Here is a 14,882-nt window from a genome sequence, read left to right as displayed (position 1 = left end):
AGACTAGTGCCCTCTTCGGCACCTACAATGCCTCTCATCCTTTAACAACTACTTTCACATTCCTTCATTTTTTAAAATATATTTTGTTAAATGCAGTTTAATTTTGGCTTGTATTTTGTCGTGGTGAATGTTTCGACCTTTAAATGTGTCCTTACTTGTGTCCTCTTGTGAAGAACTCCTCATGCTCTGCCGTGGAAGCCTCTGAAAGGGGATTCTGACTCTTTTCTTGAACCTGCTGCGACTGCCAGCAAAAACGTTCATCTCAACCACTTAAAAGAAAGCCACTTTAGTTAGGCAATATTGATAATATTTCTGTTCATGCTGAAATGTCATTTCAGACCATCATTTAACATTGACTTGGCAATAACCCTGTCTAAGATGCAATTCCATGATTCCATGAACTGTCAGTCTGTCAATGTATAATAAACACCACGAAGGCCTGAAAACTTTGAGTCTTCTTTTGACATGTTGTCATTACTAATGACCTCAAAGCAAACCAAACGTGCACTTAGCCTAGCAGAAACTTTGCTATCTTGAGCTAAAGCTAACGTGTTTTGGGGAGATTTTTAGCTAGGCTAATTGTAAAATAATGTCAATGCTATTCATGCCAAGTGTGAGATGAGAAATTAATTGAACTTGTATTTGTGCATTGACCTAGACTGTTGCCACGATTGTCTCACGTCCAAAATGGTGGACAAGTTAATGTCACATGATTTGAGGTCACGTGTCTGCAAAACCTCAACATGCAACTAGTTAGCTTAGCTTAGGACAAAATGATAAACCAAGCTCAGAGTTAGCCCCTTATAGCTGAACTACTGATTTTTTTCTAACCCATGCCATAAATATATAATGATTACTTTTCCTGTAGATGATGGATTCACATTTATTATCTCTGGACCAAACCAGGTTAGACATTTGTAGGGACTTCTGACTGTAGCTTCTTATTTAAAAATGTCTGTGGCAAAAAAAAAGGTGCATTTTCCCAAAATGCCTAACTATTTCAACAACAAGGGGCCATAGTGGCAGGTGGTCAGCATTAAGGAGACATCAAAGACCTTATAACCTCCCTATAGACATCACCTCAAGCAGCAGGGGAACTAAGTTTTACTGCTGACAGCTGGAGAGTGCTCTGCTGACAGGAGGAAGGTGATAACACTAAAATACCAACTGTATCACTCCACTTCCTCTGCATGGATCAAAGTTATTGCTTCATATCAGAGTGATGTTAAAGGCTGCTCGGAGCATGCACCACTATTAAAGGTGTGCCACCTGCAAGTTTATCAAACCAGTGAGGCCCAAATCTTCTTACTGAGTCCGAGCACAGCTGCTGTCAGGGCCTCTTTTCAGTCTCACCTTTCACATTTTTTTCTCTCTATCTGTCAAGCAGAGCAAACTCTCATCCTGTCCTCACTCTCAAAGGAGACCGCTCTCTCCTGGAGGAGCGGGGAGGGAGAGAGGTGATGAGCAGCTTACCTCTAGGAGGGATTAGCCTTATTAAAATGAAATCGTCTAGTCCTGAGTGACAGAGCTATGGAGGTGCAGGAGGCAAAGAGGCAAGGAGGAGAGCGCAGAGGGTCTGCGTTGTGTGAGGCCCAGCCCCCGGAGGATCTGAAGCACCGCTTCCTCTGTGTTCTCCTTCCCTCCAGTCTTCACTTTCACCTCTCGCTTTCTCTCTTCATCTTCTCTCTCCTTTCCTCTCGTCTTCTCTCTCATCATCAACCGCGGTCCAGAACAGGCGGATCTGTCAGCGCTGCGTCAAGAGATCTGCCCTCAGTCTCTCAGATGAACTGCCAAGTACAGGAGAACAAAAGACCTCCAAAAACACACACACACACACACATAGAGGTAAAATGTGTTTAATAGTCCTCCTATTGAAGGGCACCATGTATGGAATGTGTGCCCAGGGTCACTGCATAGAGGTTCCCAGCAATTACCCAAGCTTTAGCTCACTCTTGTTTATAAGGAGTCAGATGTAAAAGGCATGGACATACATGTGACTTTGTAAAGGGTGCCTAATGACATGTACACAGTGGTAATCCTTGTGTGGAGAGCAGCTCAGTGGTTGAATCAGAAGACCAGGCCATACACCATATTTGTGTTCATTTTCAGCGCTTTAACAGGTTTAGAGGAGAGAAACAAATATAATCTTAAAGTGACAAAAACAGAGGAACCAAACTCATACAAGAAGCCATATGTTTTCAGCTAAAAGGGGGAAAATGTGGCCAGGGCACTTTTTAATGACAGGGAACCAAAATAATAGCTTAATTGATACTTAAAGTAGACCTATTATCTTATACATAAAGTACAAGGATGCATAAATTAGCCACGGCCAGCATTTCAAATAATGAGCATTAGCAAATCTGCAAGGCGATGTGCTTAATATGGTCATCTCAGGCACAGCACGCTCACCAACCTGCAGTTGAACCCTTCTGTTTGCAAGTGGCAGCCAATCAGAAGAAAGTTTACTTCAATGGAGTTGACTTTATTTCAGGTGGTGGATGGCCAAACTAGTAGGAAATTCATAATCACTCAATAATTTTAGTTGTCTAAAAGTTGCACAAAGTCTAACTAAAAATTCTAACTAAGACAGAGGCATCTGTCTTCCTTCTCTCACCCCAACCGGTCACAGCAGATGGCCCCGCCCCTCCCTGAGCCTGGTTCTGCCGGAGGTTTCTTCCTGTTAAAAGGGAGTTTTTCCTTCCCACTGTCGCCAAAGTGCTTGCTCATAGGGGGTCATATGATTGTTGGGTTTTTCTCTGTATCTATGAAGCGCCTTGAGGCGACTTTTGTTGTGATTTGGCGCTATATAAATAAAATTGAATTGAATTGAATCTTTTATGGAACCAGCCAGTCTGTATATTAGTAGTCATCAATACACTTATTTTCTTTACAAATTGCTGGAAATGGTCCAGCTAATGATCTTGTGGTTTCAAAGGTGATTTACAAATGTACTTTGGGAAAGAAATATCCAAAGGCAGGAGTTGTTTTGCAGAAAAAAACATGATCAAAAGGGCAGTGCCCCTTAAACCCACTGCAGCGCCTTTCAACAGTTAAACAATCCACAAAGGTAGAAGAAGGTCAGACGCAGAAATTTTATTGGTTTGCTTTTTAAAGAACTGATCAACAAATTAGATCTGAACAAAGTGTCTTCAAGGTTATCTGAATGATTATTCAGACAATGCACTTATAAGTTTCAGCACAAGTGCATGAAAAGAAAACCTGGTTAAACTCGAGCATGTTTTGAATCTAAAAATGGTTTTATGAATGTCTTTTTATATATTGTATGTAAATAAGAACCCCCCTTGAGACGGGCCTGATGTTAGTTTATTGCCGGAGCGGCCTGGGAGTTATTTTCTTTTTCATTAAGGGTCATTGTCCACCCCCTCCTGCCCCCACAGCTGATCACAAACAACTTTAAAAGGTTGCGTGGATGATTTCAAAGGTCCAATCTTGCCAAAAACCACAGCTAACGCTGAAAAAAGTCTAATTTGAAACAAAGACTGTGTGTTATGTGGTCGGCTAGTTGACTTGTGGCCACAATGTTGACTCAAAGGTCAGCAGAGATTAAGGGAGCAGATGAGGAGGAGAGGAGAAAAGGTCTGGTTTCACATGCAGGTGGCTGTCAAGGATGTTTACCTAGCAAGACTCGTATCTCTTCTCTCCAGAATTAGAAATGAACAAAAGTTCAGTTCAGTTCACTCCGACTGCCTGATATCAAGTGGCGACCCTGACTATCCAAACAGGCTCGCTGTTATTATGTCTACCTCTGACTTCATATGGGATTTCACTCCTGCTTTTATTGGGACTGAGGGAACAGATTAGCAAGTTGAATGTGGACAAAGTACTTTTACAACAGACGCTTGTGCCATCAGAGTCGAGCACCTGAATCTAAATATAAAACCTTTTTTCCAGATGTGTAAAGTAAAAATGTGGAATTCAACAAAAGCAGATCCTTTCGCATTTACGCTTTGTGAGTGAACTACACAACACCCCCACCCAAAAAAAACCTTGAAGCCAATGGGATTGTTATTGTCAGTGTGTAAAAAAGTATTTGCATTTTCAGACTGTCAGTGAAATATTTGGCTCCATCTGCACAAAAACTCCCAGTGAGAACAGACACTGAAGATGTGGGCGTGCAAACAGGTATGTGTACATTCTGTACCCTAAAGCTTTCTCATACCTGTTCAGTGCAGCCATAAAAAACCCACCATATTTACAGTGGTGACATCAAAGAAGCCTGAAAAACCATTTGATGCTAAAAGGCCTCCGGCTGCTGAGACTTCTCACGCTGGAGCTGCCCGTCAGCGACGTTCCGCCTTTCTGTTTGAATTTATAGCTGCTTTGGAAAAATATTTCAAAATAAAATGACATTTAACTATTTCAGTAAACTGCTCACTCTAACTTGAGGCTATTTGTAGGCGTCTCGTGAATGTCACTGGAAATGCCGGGTGTCGGAGCCGCAGTAAAAGTGCAGTCTACTAGCAGTGAATATTACTGGACGGCTAAATGCAGCTGCATCCCGGGAATGTCCCTGTAGCTCAGAGTATTTCTGGGAGATTCCCACAAGCCAACAAGGGCAATTCCCCAGCTTATTTATCCGTATTCTACTGAGGCTGGGTTACCCTGCTCCCACAGCAAAGAGGTGAATTTGCAAAACATAAAAATGTCTCCTAAAGTTTAAGCTTTTCCTGTTGGGTTTCTATAAAACAATAGCAGTGTTTAAAACAGTTTGGGAATTATGGCCACAATGTCAAGTTATTTCAACAACTGTGACGTGATTGCTAGGCCACATGCTCGACTACCAGATGTATTTACACTAAAAAGCAAAAAAAAAAAAAAAAAGTTTTGTGAGGTTTTTATGAATGAATTCCACGTTTGTGTGTGAGAAAGGCAAGATGCTCTCTGTGCCACTGACAATGCCAACCACAGGTAATTGTTTATTTTTGTGATGGTATTTTTTTCTGTTTCTTAAATTATTTTTATTCTGAAAAACTAAAAACTACAGTGCTGTGCAAAAGTCTTGAGCCACCAAGAAGAAAGGGAGGGAAAAGACAACAGCAGCCACATGTGAACGTAAAATAACATACTTTATTATGACCATACATTTCTCAGGATCAATACAAAGCACTTCTCTGTTTTTGTTTAGCGATGCTTTGAATGTGGCACTTTTTCCTTCAAAGGACAAAGAGGATCAGACAGAAATGATTTTTGTTTGTTTGTTTTGTGGAAGGAGAAGGAGGTCAGATAATGACTCCGTCGCTGCACTTGCATCTCCATGTTAGCTCTGAAACAGACTTCAGTTCTGCCATTAGCGTCCCAGTTTACTTTCATTCTATTTGATTGTTGAGTTGAAACCATAAAAGCATGTGTGCTCTCTGTGTACTCTTTGAGTAATAATTTGAGATCCTATTAGGGAAACTGGGTCATTGTAAGGAAGAATGCACGTCAGATTTAAAGGACAATCTTTACATAAAAAAAAAAATCCTTAGCTGATTCTACACAATGGCTTCTATAAATGAGGCCCTGGTTCTTTGTGTGTTGCCTGCACAGACAGATGGTTTGAAAGGAACCCTGCTGAAACCCAGTTTCAACAGATCCGCTCAGCAGCAGCCCAGCTTCACCGTGCAGCAGCAGGACTGTGCAAAAACACCATGCAGGAGGGCAAACAACAAACTCAATGTATAAGTGAAACAATTTTGAAGACTATTTTACTTATTCTTATTCTGTATATTTTAGGCTAGAAATCCTCCTAAAATAAAATTAAACCAAAAGTGATTTAGCAAATATACTAATAACAATAACAGTGCAATTAAACCATTTCAATCAGTAAAAGCATTTTACAGTTGTTGCTGGAGTTTAAAAGAAAAAAAAAATTGTTACCAGTTTCTGCGTTTCATAAACTGCCTGCCTCTAAGTCCTTTGGAAAAAAGCTTGGACAATGCTGTCTTACAAAGGAACGGGGGTCAAACAAATGCGCATACGTTACAAAATAATCTTATTTTACACATAAATATGATATACAAAGGCAGATGAGACAGAGCCTTGCTTATGTCAGTAAAGCTTTTGACCATGCAACGTTCAGTACCTTAAAAAAAAAAAAAAAAAACGCCAAAAAATCATTAGCACGCCTTAGTCCACCAGAGACATAAAACAATGTCAAATATATACACAATATCACAAAAATAACAATATCACTTTTTTCTGCAAGAGCACGATTGTACCATATATTTTACAGCTAAAGTTGTACCATTAGTCCAGCACATTAAGATGTGTACAGGTAGCTTTAAGGGAAAGAAGCAACTATTGCTACACGGCAACACTAGAAGGTCATAAGAAGTATTTAAATACGCCATTGAAATATAAGCTGTAAAAATAATATATTCCGAATACATTTATATAATTATATACATATACATATAGGTTAAATACTGATCATTCTGAATCCCTGGATTGCTGAAAACGTCCTTTGTCTTTTTAAGCAGCTAGCTATTTTGAACTAACTGGATGAGCCCACCATTTTTATTTCCGCTGCTGATCTACATGATGTGCTTCACATTGTTTATTTCACTGTTTTTGACCATGTGTTTTTTTAAATTAACTATTTTATTTCATTTTTTTTCTTTAACAAAAAAACCCCCAACAACTTAGAAATAACCAGCTTAGAAATAACAAGCTTCTTTATGTTCTTGCATCAAGGTAGATGAGAAAGTTGATACCACGTTCGCATCTTTGCTAAACTATATTTTTGTTAATTATGACCTGTAACATTTTAGGATGTTTTTTTTTTAAATTTATTCATGTTTTTTACAACCAAGCTACTCTATTTTCTCAAAAACATAGCTATCTTAGCTACACTAACCTTAGCTATGCTAGCTTAGTGCAGCTAACTGCTTTCTGACTCTAGCTTATATTCATTTACAGACATGAGGGTAGTATCAATCTTTTCATCTAATCCTGGGCAAGAAGGTGAATTTACCAAACCTGCAACACTACATGAAACACCAATTCTGCTTAAAATCAAAATCTGTTCAAAATGTATGTTTAGCCGTAAGCATAGGTGTGACTTTGAACATAGAAGAGGTTTAAGTGGCAGCAGTTTCTCCCCTTAGTTCAGAACAGACTTTTTACTGCATGATGATAATCTACACTACTGCCTGCCTATTTAGTGCATTGTTGTTGTATAACATTTAGTGTTTTATACCTCAATAGAAAAAGCTCTTTACTGCCTTAAAAAGGAAATCCACCCTAAGACAAAGTGTACACGTTCCTCCAACGATCTTGGTTCGTTTTACTAAATTAACCACCATACAAGGTTTAAAGTAGGTCTGAAAGTGACTAAATTTGCAAGTTCTCTATTCAGACTGGGCCAAATTTTGCTACAGAGCCCCAGAGTTCAGAAAATGGATGTGTACCTGCTGAATTTGAAATACACTATAGCTTTTTTTTTTTCTTTTTGTAAGAAAGGCTCTTGAAAACCCATTCTCAAGCGTTATCTACACAGGCCCAGATCCTCGGAGGTGATGTGTTATATTTCAGGGTAGACTTTCCTCTTGACGTACCACCTTCACACAATTAAGGCACCTTTTAAACCCCTGAGGGGTAATTGGGTTCTTCTAATAAGAAGAGAAGCAACAATAACAACATGGAACACAGAACTGGACTAAAACAAAACCACACAACATAAAGTTTAATCAGCCAACAAAATAAAAGGAGAATATTGCGGAATGTTTGTGGATATGGTACAAACGCCACAAGTGCCCTGTTACATTTCTTATCTCATCTTCTAGGATTTTGCAGCAGCAGTACCGTGCACCATGCTGGCATGGTGACGTCACAAGACCTCCATGGCTGTATCCCAAAGCACCTTCAGAGATAAAGAGATTCTGTCACAAACCTTATCGAGCTTCATGGGGGTGCGGGTGGATATGTCTGCGTATCTGTGTCTAGGAGTTAGTATCCCACGTTGAGCTTGTTTTTGTTGAGCTCTCTCTCCAGGTTTCCTATCAGAGTGTCGATGCTCTCTTGCAGGTCCCTCAGGTTCACCCTGTTGCTCAATACAGGACTGATATCCTGGATCTTCATGTAGGCCTGGTAAGTGTGCTCTTTGGGTAGCCGAGGTGGCAGGATGTGGTTACACACCTTGTGTTCTTCCTCCTCCTCCTCTAATGGGTGTCCACTGTTTGAGCTGTCACTTTCTATTAGCTTCTCCTGCTCCTCCACCGCCTCCCGTGTTTCCTCCTCCTTTACCACCTCCCTTCTCTGAGGTTGCTCTTCATCTGCGGTATCAGACACAGGACAATCAACCTTGAGCTGTATGCCGTCTTTTGCTTCCTCTTGCTTCTCCTGGACCTCCTCAGTTGCCTCGATGTCTTCTGAGGGAACGTCGTCATAGTCTGCCTCTTCTTTGCTGGAAGGTAACAACATTTCAGAAGGGAAGTACGTCTCACCACAGCCACTCCAGTCACCAGCATAGCGGTTGCTGGGGCTGTCCAGACGCCCTGGTTTGGGTCGCAGAACCCCCGCCATCTCTGCTCCAGTGAGGTTCAGCACCTGAGGCCGCTCTTTTCTCCGTCGCAGAGGGGGGGCTGTCCGCAGGTCAGAGGAAGTTGGAACCAGAGAGGGTGCTGGGGGCTGAGAAGAGGACTGGCCATGTGGGTCCACAACTACAGGAAGAAAGAACAAAAAACAAAAACAAAGAAAAAGTTAAATATAAGCCAGCTGGTTATTAAACAATCATGAAAATTACAAAAACACAAAAATAAGAAAAGGTCATATTTTCTCATTCTTTTGTTTTCCTCAGAGGGAAAAGTGGTTGTTGTTCTTCTTTAATAATTACGTTATTTAGACCAGCGGTCCCCAACCCCCGAGCCACGGACTGGTACCAGTCCGTGATTCGTTTGGTACTGGGCCACGAGAGTTGAGGCTCGGGTGTGCAACTTATGGTTCTCAGGATTTTCATCGTTAACTCGGTTTCCCTGGGTCTTATTTTGAAAGAAATATTTACAAGTTACCATAGCGACCAAGACGGCATTAAGGGGTAGCGAGGAGGATGTTACTCTCAATGTTATTGGCACATTTCAGGAGGACACTGCTAATAAAGTTACACACTTACACAGTGAATTCGCGTTCATTGTTATATTTACAATATATTTGTGTCTTGGTTGTTTCATTTTATTTTGTTGTATTTATCCACGACACCTTAAAGGGCGGTCCGTGAAAACATTGTCTGACATTAAACTGGTCCGTGGTGCAAAAAAGGTTGGGGACCGCTGATTTAGACTGTATACTTCTAGTGGTATATTAGCTTTATAAGAGCTGCAAAGCACAGCTTATGGCTCACGTATTATTCACTTATATATTGTAGAATGCAGCTGACTGAATCCCCCCCCCAAAAAAGCAGTAAACCTCAGAGCGAGATACAGCGCAGGTCAGCTGATGACGGCCTGGAAACAAATCTACTGGAGCTTACAGTACAAATGATTTCCCCACTGCACTGCTACACCTACCAATTCATACTTCAGCTCCTGAAAATGACTCTACTTTTCATTTTATTTCTCCAAATAAATAAATGCATTTTTTTTACATCAACTGTAATCTCTTTGCTTATTTTAAGTCTTCAGTTCAGCATAATGATCATGAGCACTGATCATAAAGGGCGTGCTTCAGGGCACAGCCAACTTGTTAGTGACAAAGTGCTATCATAACAGTCTGAACTTCTCGACCAGATTAACTTTGCTGGCTTAAAAATACAACAACAACCCCCCCCCCCCACCCCAAAAACCACACCAAGATGCACAAGCTGATCTTTTATATACAGTCTGTATATGCAGCATTTTTTTTAAAGTATCAGCATGTTTATGGAAAAATACAATGGTGCGCATTTCATAAACTAAAATCCATCAGATTTCGCAGTACGGGAATGTGATGCTATCAGCGTGGCTAGACAGGGCTGGATGAGAAAATGTGATTTTCTGTGATTGAAATGAACTAAAAACAAACAAACAACACACATACATAACAAAAAAACACAAGCCTTGTTTTGGTGCAGCTGATTTCTATTTAAAAGACTCCCACTTTAGCGGAATGACCCTCTGTGAGGACAACATAGAGAACAATCGGTTCATCATTAGGTGAACGAACATGCTGAAGTCACACCACTGCACACAGTGTTTTTGTTGCTTCCTGTGCTGTTATCGAGTAACCAAACTTAAAAATTAACTAAAGCTTGAACCTTAAGAAAGACTCCTCTAAGTGGACTAGGTGAAGGAAAAGTGAGCAGCCAAACACAACCACAGTCTGGTTACCTTTCTGCATTTATCTCAGTACCTACATTTTCTGGCTCCGCTAGCTTACTATATTGGAAAAGAACAAAAACACAGTTGTAAGTCCATGTTCAATAGATACATTATATATTTAAAAAGAAATGCTAAATTTTATTTTGAGACATGACCTTGAAATGACTTGTTTTCCTTTGTGCGCGTTCGCCTATTTCATCCAGCTGACGATAAACAGAATTTTTTTGCACTTGTCTTAACTAAGTTCACTGCAGTTCATTCATCAGAGTGGCTGTTGCTGCTATAGTGTTTACGTGGAGTAGCTGCACACTTCGCAGCTCCCCCGAGGCTAAAGACTTGAGCAATTATCACCTTAAAATAAACAGAAATTATCTTCCTTTCAGAGGCGCTGTGTTATTTAATTCCAGACATGATTCACTGATGACATGATTAAAGCTATCAGCTGTCAGCAGAGAAAATGAAGACGGAAAGCAGGTGAGAATACGATCATATTTTTTTTTTCCTTTCTTGGACAGCTTCACAATGTTTACTTGTTGTAATATATTAAGATTAGACTTAGTTGTGCTAGGATGAGTGTATTTTTACATCTAAACACAATAAAAAACCGAAATGGACAAAATAAAACAATAAACCCACAGCTGATTTTAATGATAAATTAAAAAAAGAAGCAGGGCAAATTAACTGAAAATGAACATGCAGCTAATTTTGGATTTTAAAGATAACACTGAAAGAATCCTCTTGCCGTCACTTTGTCTGTCTAACCATCTGCTCACATCTTCTCACACATACAGTTGGAAAAACTTCTTCATGCACACTCATCACCTCCTCAGCCTCTTCAGTACACACACACACACACACACACACACACACACACACACACACACACACACACACACACACACGTCCTGTAAGTAGTGTCAGTCAGGCTGTGGAGGCCTGAGCGACAATGCCTCGGAAGGTTTGGTATGTGTGTGTGAAAGGCGTGAAGAGGCGGCTCAAAATATCCCACAATGATTGCGAAATGTACGGGTGAAGCTTCAGGGGCTGAGGGGTAAGGTTCAGCCAGGAATGTCTTTAATTATACAGTCCAGGCGCCCTGTACTCTGTACTGGGGAAGCGGATGGAATGGAAACACTGCTGAGGGTGTAAATGAAGGCTTGAACCTGGACTAAAATGCTCTGTCAGTGTCTTTATAAGTCATTAAAGGCAACTGCGGGGAAACAAAAAAACCCAACAAAAACCACAGTTTTTATGCTTTAATTTTTAAAATTCCAAATGTAATCCCCTCTGCTACCTGCAATCATAGGATTCACAGATGCTGACTAATTAAGCCGCTGGCTTACATTTCTTTCTCTGTGCTCCTTCTCTGGGTGATGTAAAGCAGGGTGCTAAGCTTCAGTGGTTTACACAGAATGGGTTCAACGTGGAGGATGCAGTTAAAGTTAAGAGGCTCAACCAGACGCAGAGTCACTTCGTCTTCAGACGCACATCAGCAGATCTGGTTAAAGCTGCAGGCTGTTTGGGAGGAGCTCCGAGGATTGTATAATCATTCAGGAGGGAAAGTTTGTCTCACAGGATGTCGGAGCCATTGGGAAAAAGGTTTTTAAAGACGGTGAACATGTGCTTTTTCAAAACTGTATCAATGGAAATGCACAGAATAACACTGCACTCAGAAAAATGTTAAAATATAGTGAGTTGGATTAGTTTCGGATTGGTAGTCATGCATATGTAAAACCCACAAAACAAAACAAAACAACTAAGCTGTCCGCCCGGCCCAGGGGCTCATTTTTTGATTTTTTTTGGAGTCTTCGAGAATTTAAATGCATCAGCAGCCCCTGCATGGCTCACTTGATTATTAGAAATGTGGTGAACTCATAAAATCAAGCCCACGAGCTAAAAAAATCAGATTAGTTCCCATAACCAATGCAAATATCACGCCACACACACTTGTCTCATCATTCTCCATCCTCTCCTGGATCATCTATGGACTTTGCCATATCTCACCGCAAGCAGACAGCTGCCGCTGGCAGAGAGCAGCTGTGCAGGCAGACAGATGACCTGTGCTGAGAGAAGCTGCTGCTGACTGTCCTTGATTGTTAATTTATCTAAAAACAGAGGGGGAGGGGGGGGACCACGCCCCAAATGTTTGGTTCACACTGAGGCTTTACTGGCTTGGCTCCGATTGGCTCAACCCATCACGATGAAGCACTTGTGGAGGGTTTCATCTCTGAGGAGCCGACAGATGGTGGCCTGTGGCTATCAGCTGCACTTGTGCCAGTGGTGGAAAAACCTCAAGGATCAAAGCAGCCCAGTCCCTTTAACAGCCCTTTGTAGAGCTGAACCGCAGGGCTGGCACTGATTTGTACAAGACCCTCAGGCAAGAGAGACCAGTGTGCGCACGACCTGACTGTAGATGTGCTGCTTTTTCAAGTCACGCCATGTGCTCAAAACGTCTTTAGAGAAAGCGGGACGAAAACAAACAAACAAAGGTCACAATCACCTGGCCAGAGCTGGAGCAGGTAGTGCAGTACTTCGATGTGCTTTTTGAAGTGTAGCGCGCTGGCCAGCTCCTCAGAGTCGATGAAGACTCGGTTGGTGTGGCAGGACGCCTCCTGACGCTGGCTCAGCAGCACCGGGCCGAAACACACCGCTAGGTTCTGGCACGTCATCTTATTCATCTCTTGGTAGGATGCCACCAGCTTCAGGTGGTCAAGAAGCTTCCGCAGCATCATCTGATCCAGACACACACACACACACACACACACACACACACACACACAAAAGCCAGACAAATAAAACATGTTATTATTATGATTAGTAGTTGCAGTTGTACCACTAGCAGCAGCAGTAGAGATGCAAAGCCAAAAACTGCTTTAAGACACATCTGCAGCAGTAAGTTTATCTTAAAAAAACCTGAAGGTTTTATAAAAAAACCAGAAGGAATATTATTATCAGTAATATAAGGCGTGTTGGCAAAGGAGCCGAGTGCAGAATACTGCAAATGCTACACTTTTAAAACTAAGAGAGTAGTTGTATTCTCACAAAGCATTGACATGCTTCTTTCAATGAATCTGGTGACTCTGTTCACTTGGACCAATAGCGTACGGATACAGAGTTTCAGCAACTATTCGTTTTCAGTTTTATGTCATTCTACTGTGGATACGATGACAGTGCTTGAGGTGCAAGGCTGCACGACATCACAATTATCAGCCGAACAGTGGTAATCTGTAGCATTATGATTATTACCATGATTATCTACCCACAATATGCCCTTTCAAAGCCACCTCTGTGACAGTCCTTTAACTCCTGTGCAGAAGAATGTGCACTTTTTTTTAAAATTGTCCTTACCCTCTCCACCTCTGGCAGGTTTTCCAGCAGGCTGACGGTGTGTTCAGAGTCGGCCTGGTCATTCTCACACCCAGACGCTCCCATCCGCAGAGGCCTCGCAGCCATAGACTCCAACACTGCCTCATATAGCTGCTTGTTGATCAGAGGGTAGGGCAGCTCACGTAGATAGTCCTTCAGCACTCCTGACGAGAGAGCGAAAGCAGGGCATGAGAAACTCAACTGCATCAGGATAGTGAGTTTAACATCCACGCAAACAAGCCCGTTTCATGTTCTTACACTAGCCGTTAAATACGCAGGCGACTTTTAATACCTGACAAATTGCTAACGATACCTCTTAATGAGGCGCTGTCACCGAGAAATAAAAAGCTTTTCTTCTCCTCCTCGTTTAAAAGCACTCAACCTGCCACATTCTCTTGGCTGCAGATTCAGGTCCCATTGTTTTCCGGGGTGATCCCGTGGCGTCTACCGAGAGGCCAGATTGAGTCGGGTGTGACTCGGCAGCGTCGGGGGGTTGTGGGGTCTGCTCTGGCATCTGTGACGGCGCATTCGCACCTGTGACTTCAGCCTCTCAAAGTTCAGACAAAAGCTGGGGGAAAACATGAAACCCACGCTGTCTGTCCCCTAAGCCCCTGAAATATCACTGGCATGTCTTTTCATCAAAGGCAGAAATAAAGAGAACGGAGGAGGGGCAAAGACGGGAATTAAAACAAAAAAAAGGGATCCTGGCCGTGTGACAGATCTTTGTGGTGAGTGTCTGCTCTGTTGTGTGCATGAAGCTGGATCAGCTTTCAAGGAAGACCAGGAGGGTGAAGGGGGGGTATATTGTGCAATTAGCAATATTTGTTATCTTCCCAAGTAGTGCAAACGGAATAAAGGATGAAGGATAACCAGATAAATACAGGTGAGCTATATTGGCGCCCAAGACAAATACTTTTATTTTCTTAAAGATCTTTGCTGCTAAGCTAATAATAATAATTTAGCCTGATAAATTCCTGATCCTTTATTTTAATGCAACAAAAGCATTCATTTGTCTATAAACCAGGATTAAATGTCTGCAAAAGAGGCTACAAATACAATGACTCTGATGTGCAACACACTGAATACACACTAAAGTCCACACTGCTCATTGACAAACTGCTGCAAACGTTTCCTGCTGTTCCCGTCACGCTGTGCACCCTTATATTCGTACAGCTACATCTGCTGGTGCTCTGCAACCTTGTTTTTCAGTGACTTATCAGC

The 14,882-nt window shown here is 41.7% G+C and overlaps 1 protein-coding gene across 2 annotated transcripts in view; it reads right to left on the bottom strand.

The window, feature by feature from the left end:
- Positions 1 to 5,068: 5,068 nt before the first annotated feature.
- syde2 (synapse defective 1, Rho GTPase, homolog 2 (C. elegans)) overlaps positions 5,069 to 14,882 on the bottom strand; it is a 48,955-nt gene continuing 39,141 nt past the window's right edge. For both annotated transcript variants that reach the window (XM_004562123.5, XM_023152745.3), the window contains exons 6-8: positions 13,644 to 13,825; positions 12,796 to 13,027; positions 5,069 to 8,663 (exon numbers count right to left, since the gene is read on the bottom strand). In XM_004562123.5, the coding sequence (XP_004562180.2) occupies positions 7,951 to 8,663; positions 12,796 to 13,027; positions 13,644 to 13,825 (1,127 nt within the window). In that variant the 3' untranslated portion in view covers positions 5,069 to 7,950. The remainder of the gene's footprint in view (positions 8,664 to 12,795; positions 13,028 to 13,643; positions 13,826 to 14,882) is intronic.

The sequence above is a fragment of the Maylandia zebra genome, linkage group LG17 (genome assembly GCF_041146795.1).
Source record: "Maylandia zebra isolate NMK-2024a linkage group LG17, Mzebra_GT3a, whole genome shotgun sequence".
NCBI lineage: Eukaryota > Metazoa > Chordata > Actinopteri > Cichliformes > Cichlidae > Maylandia > Maylandia zebra.
This window is presented reverse-complemented; position numbering and strand designations above follow the sequence as displayed.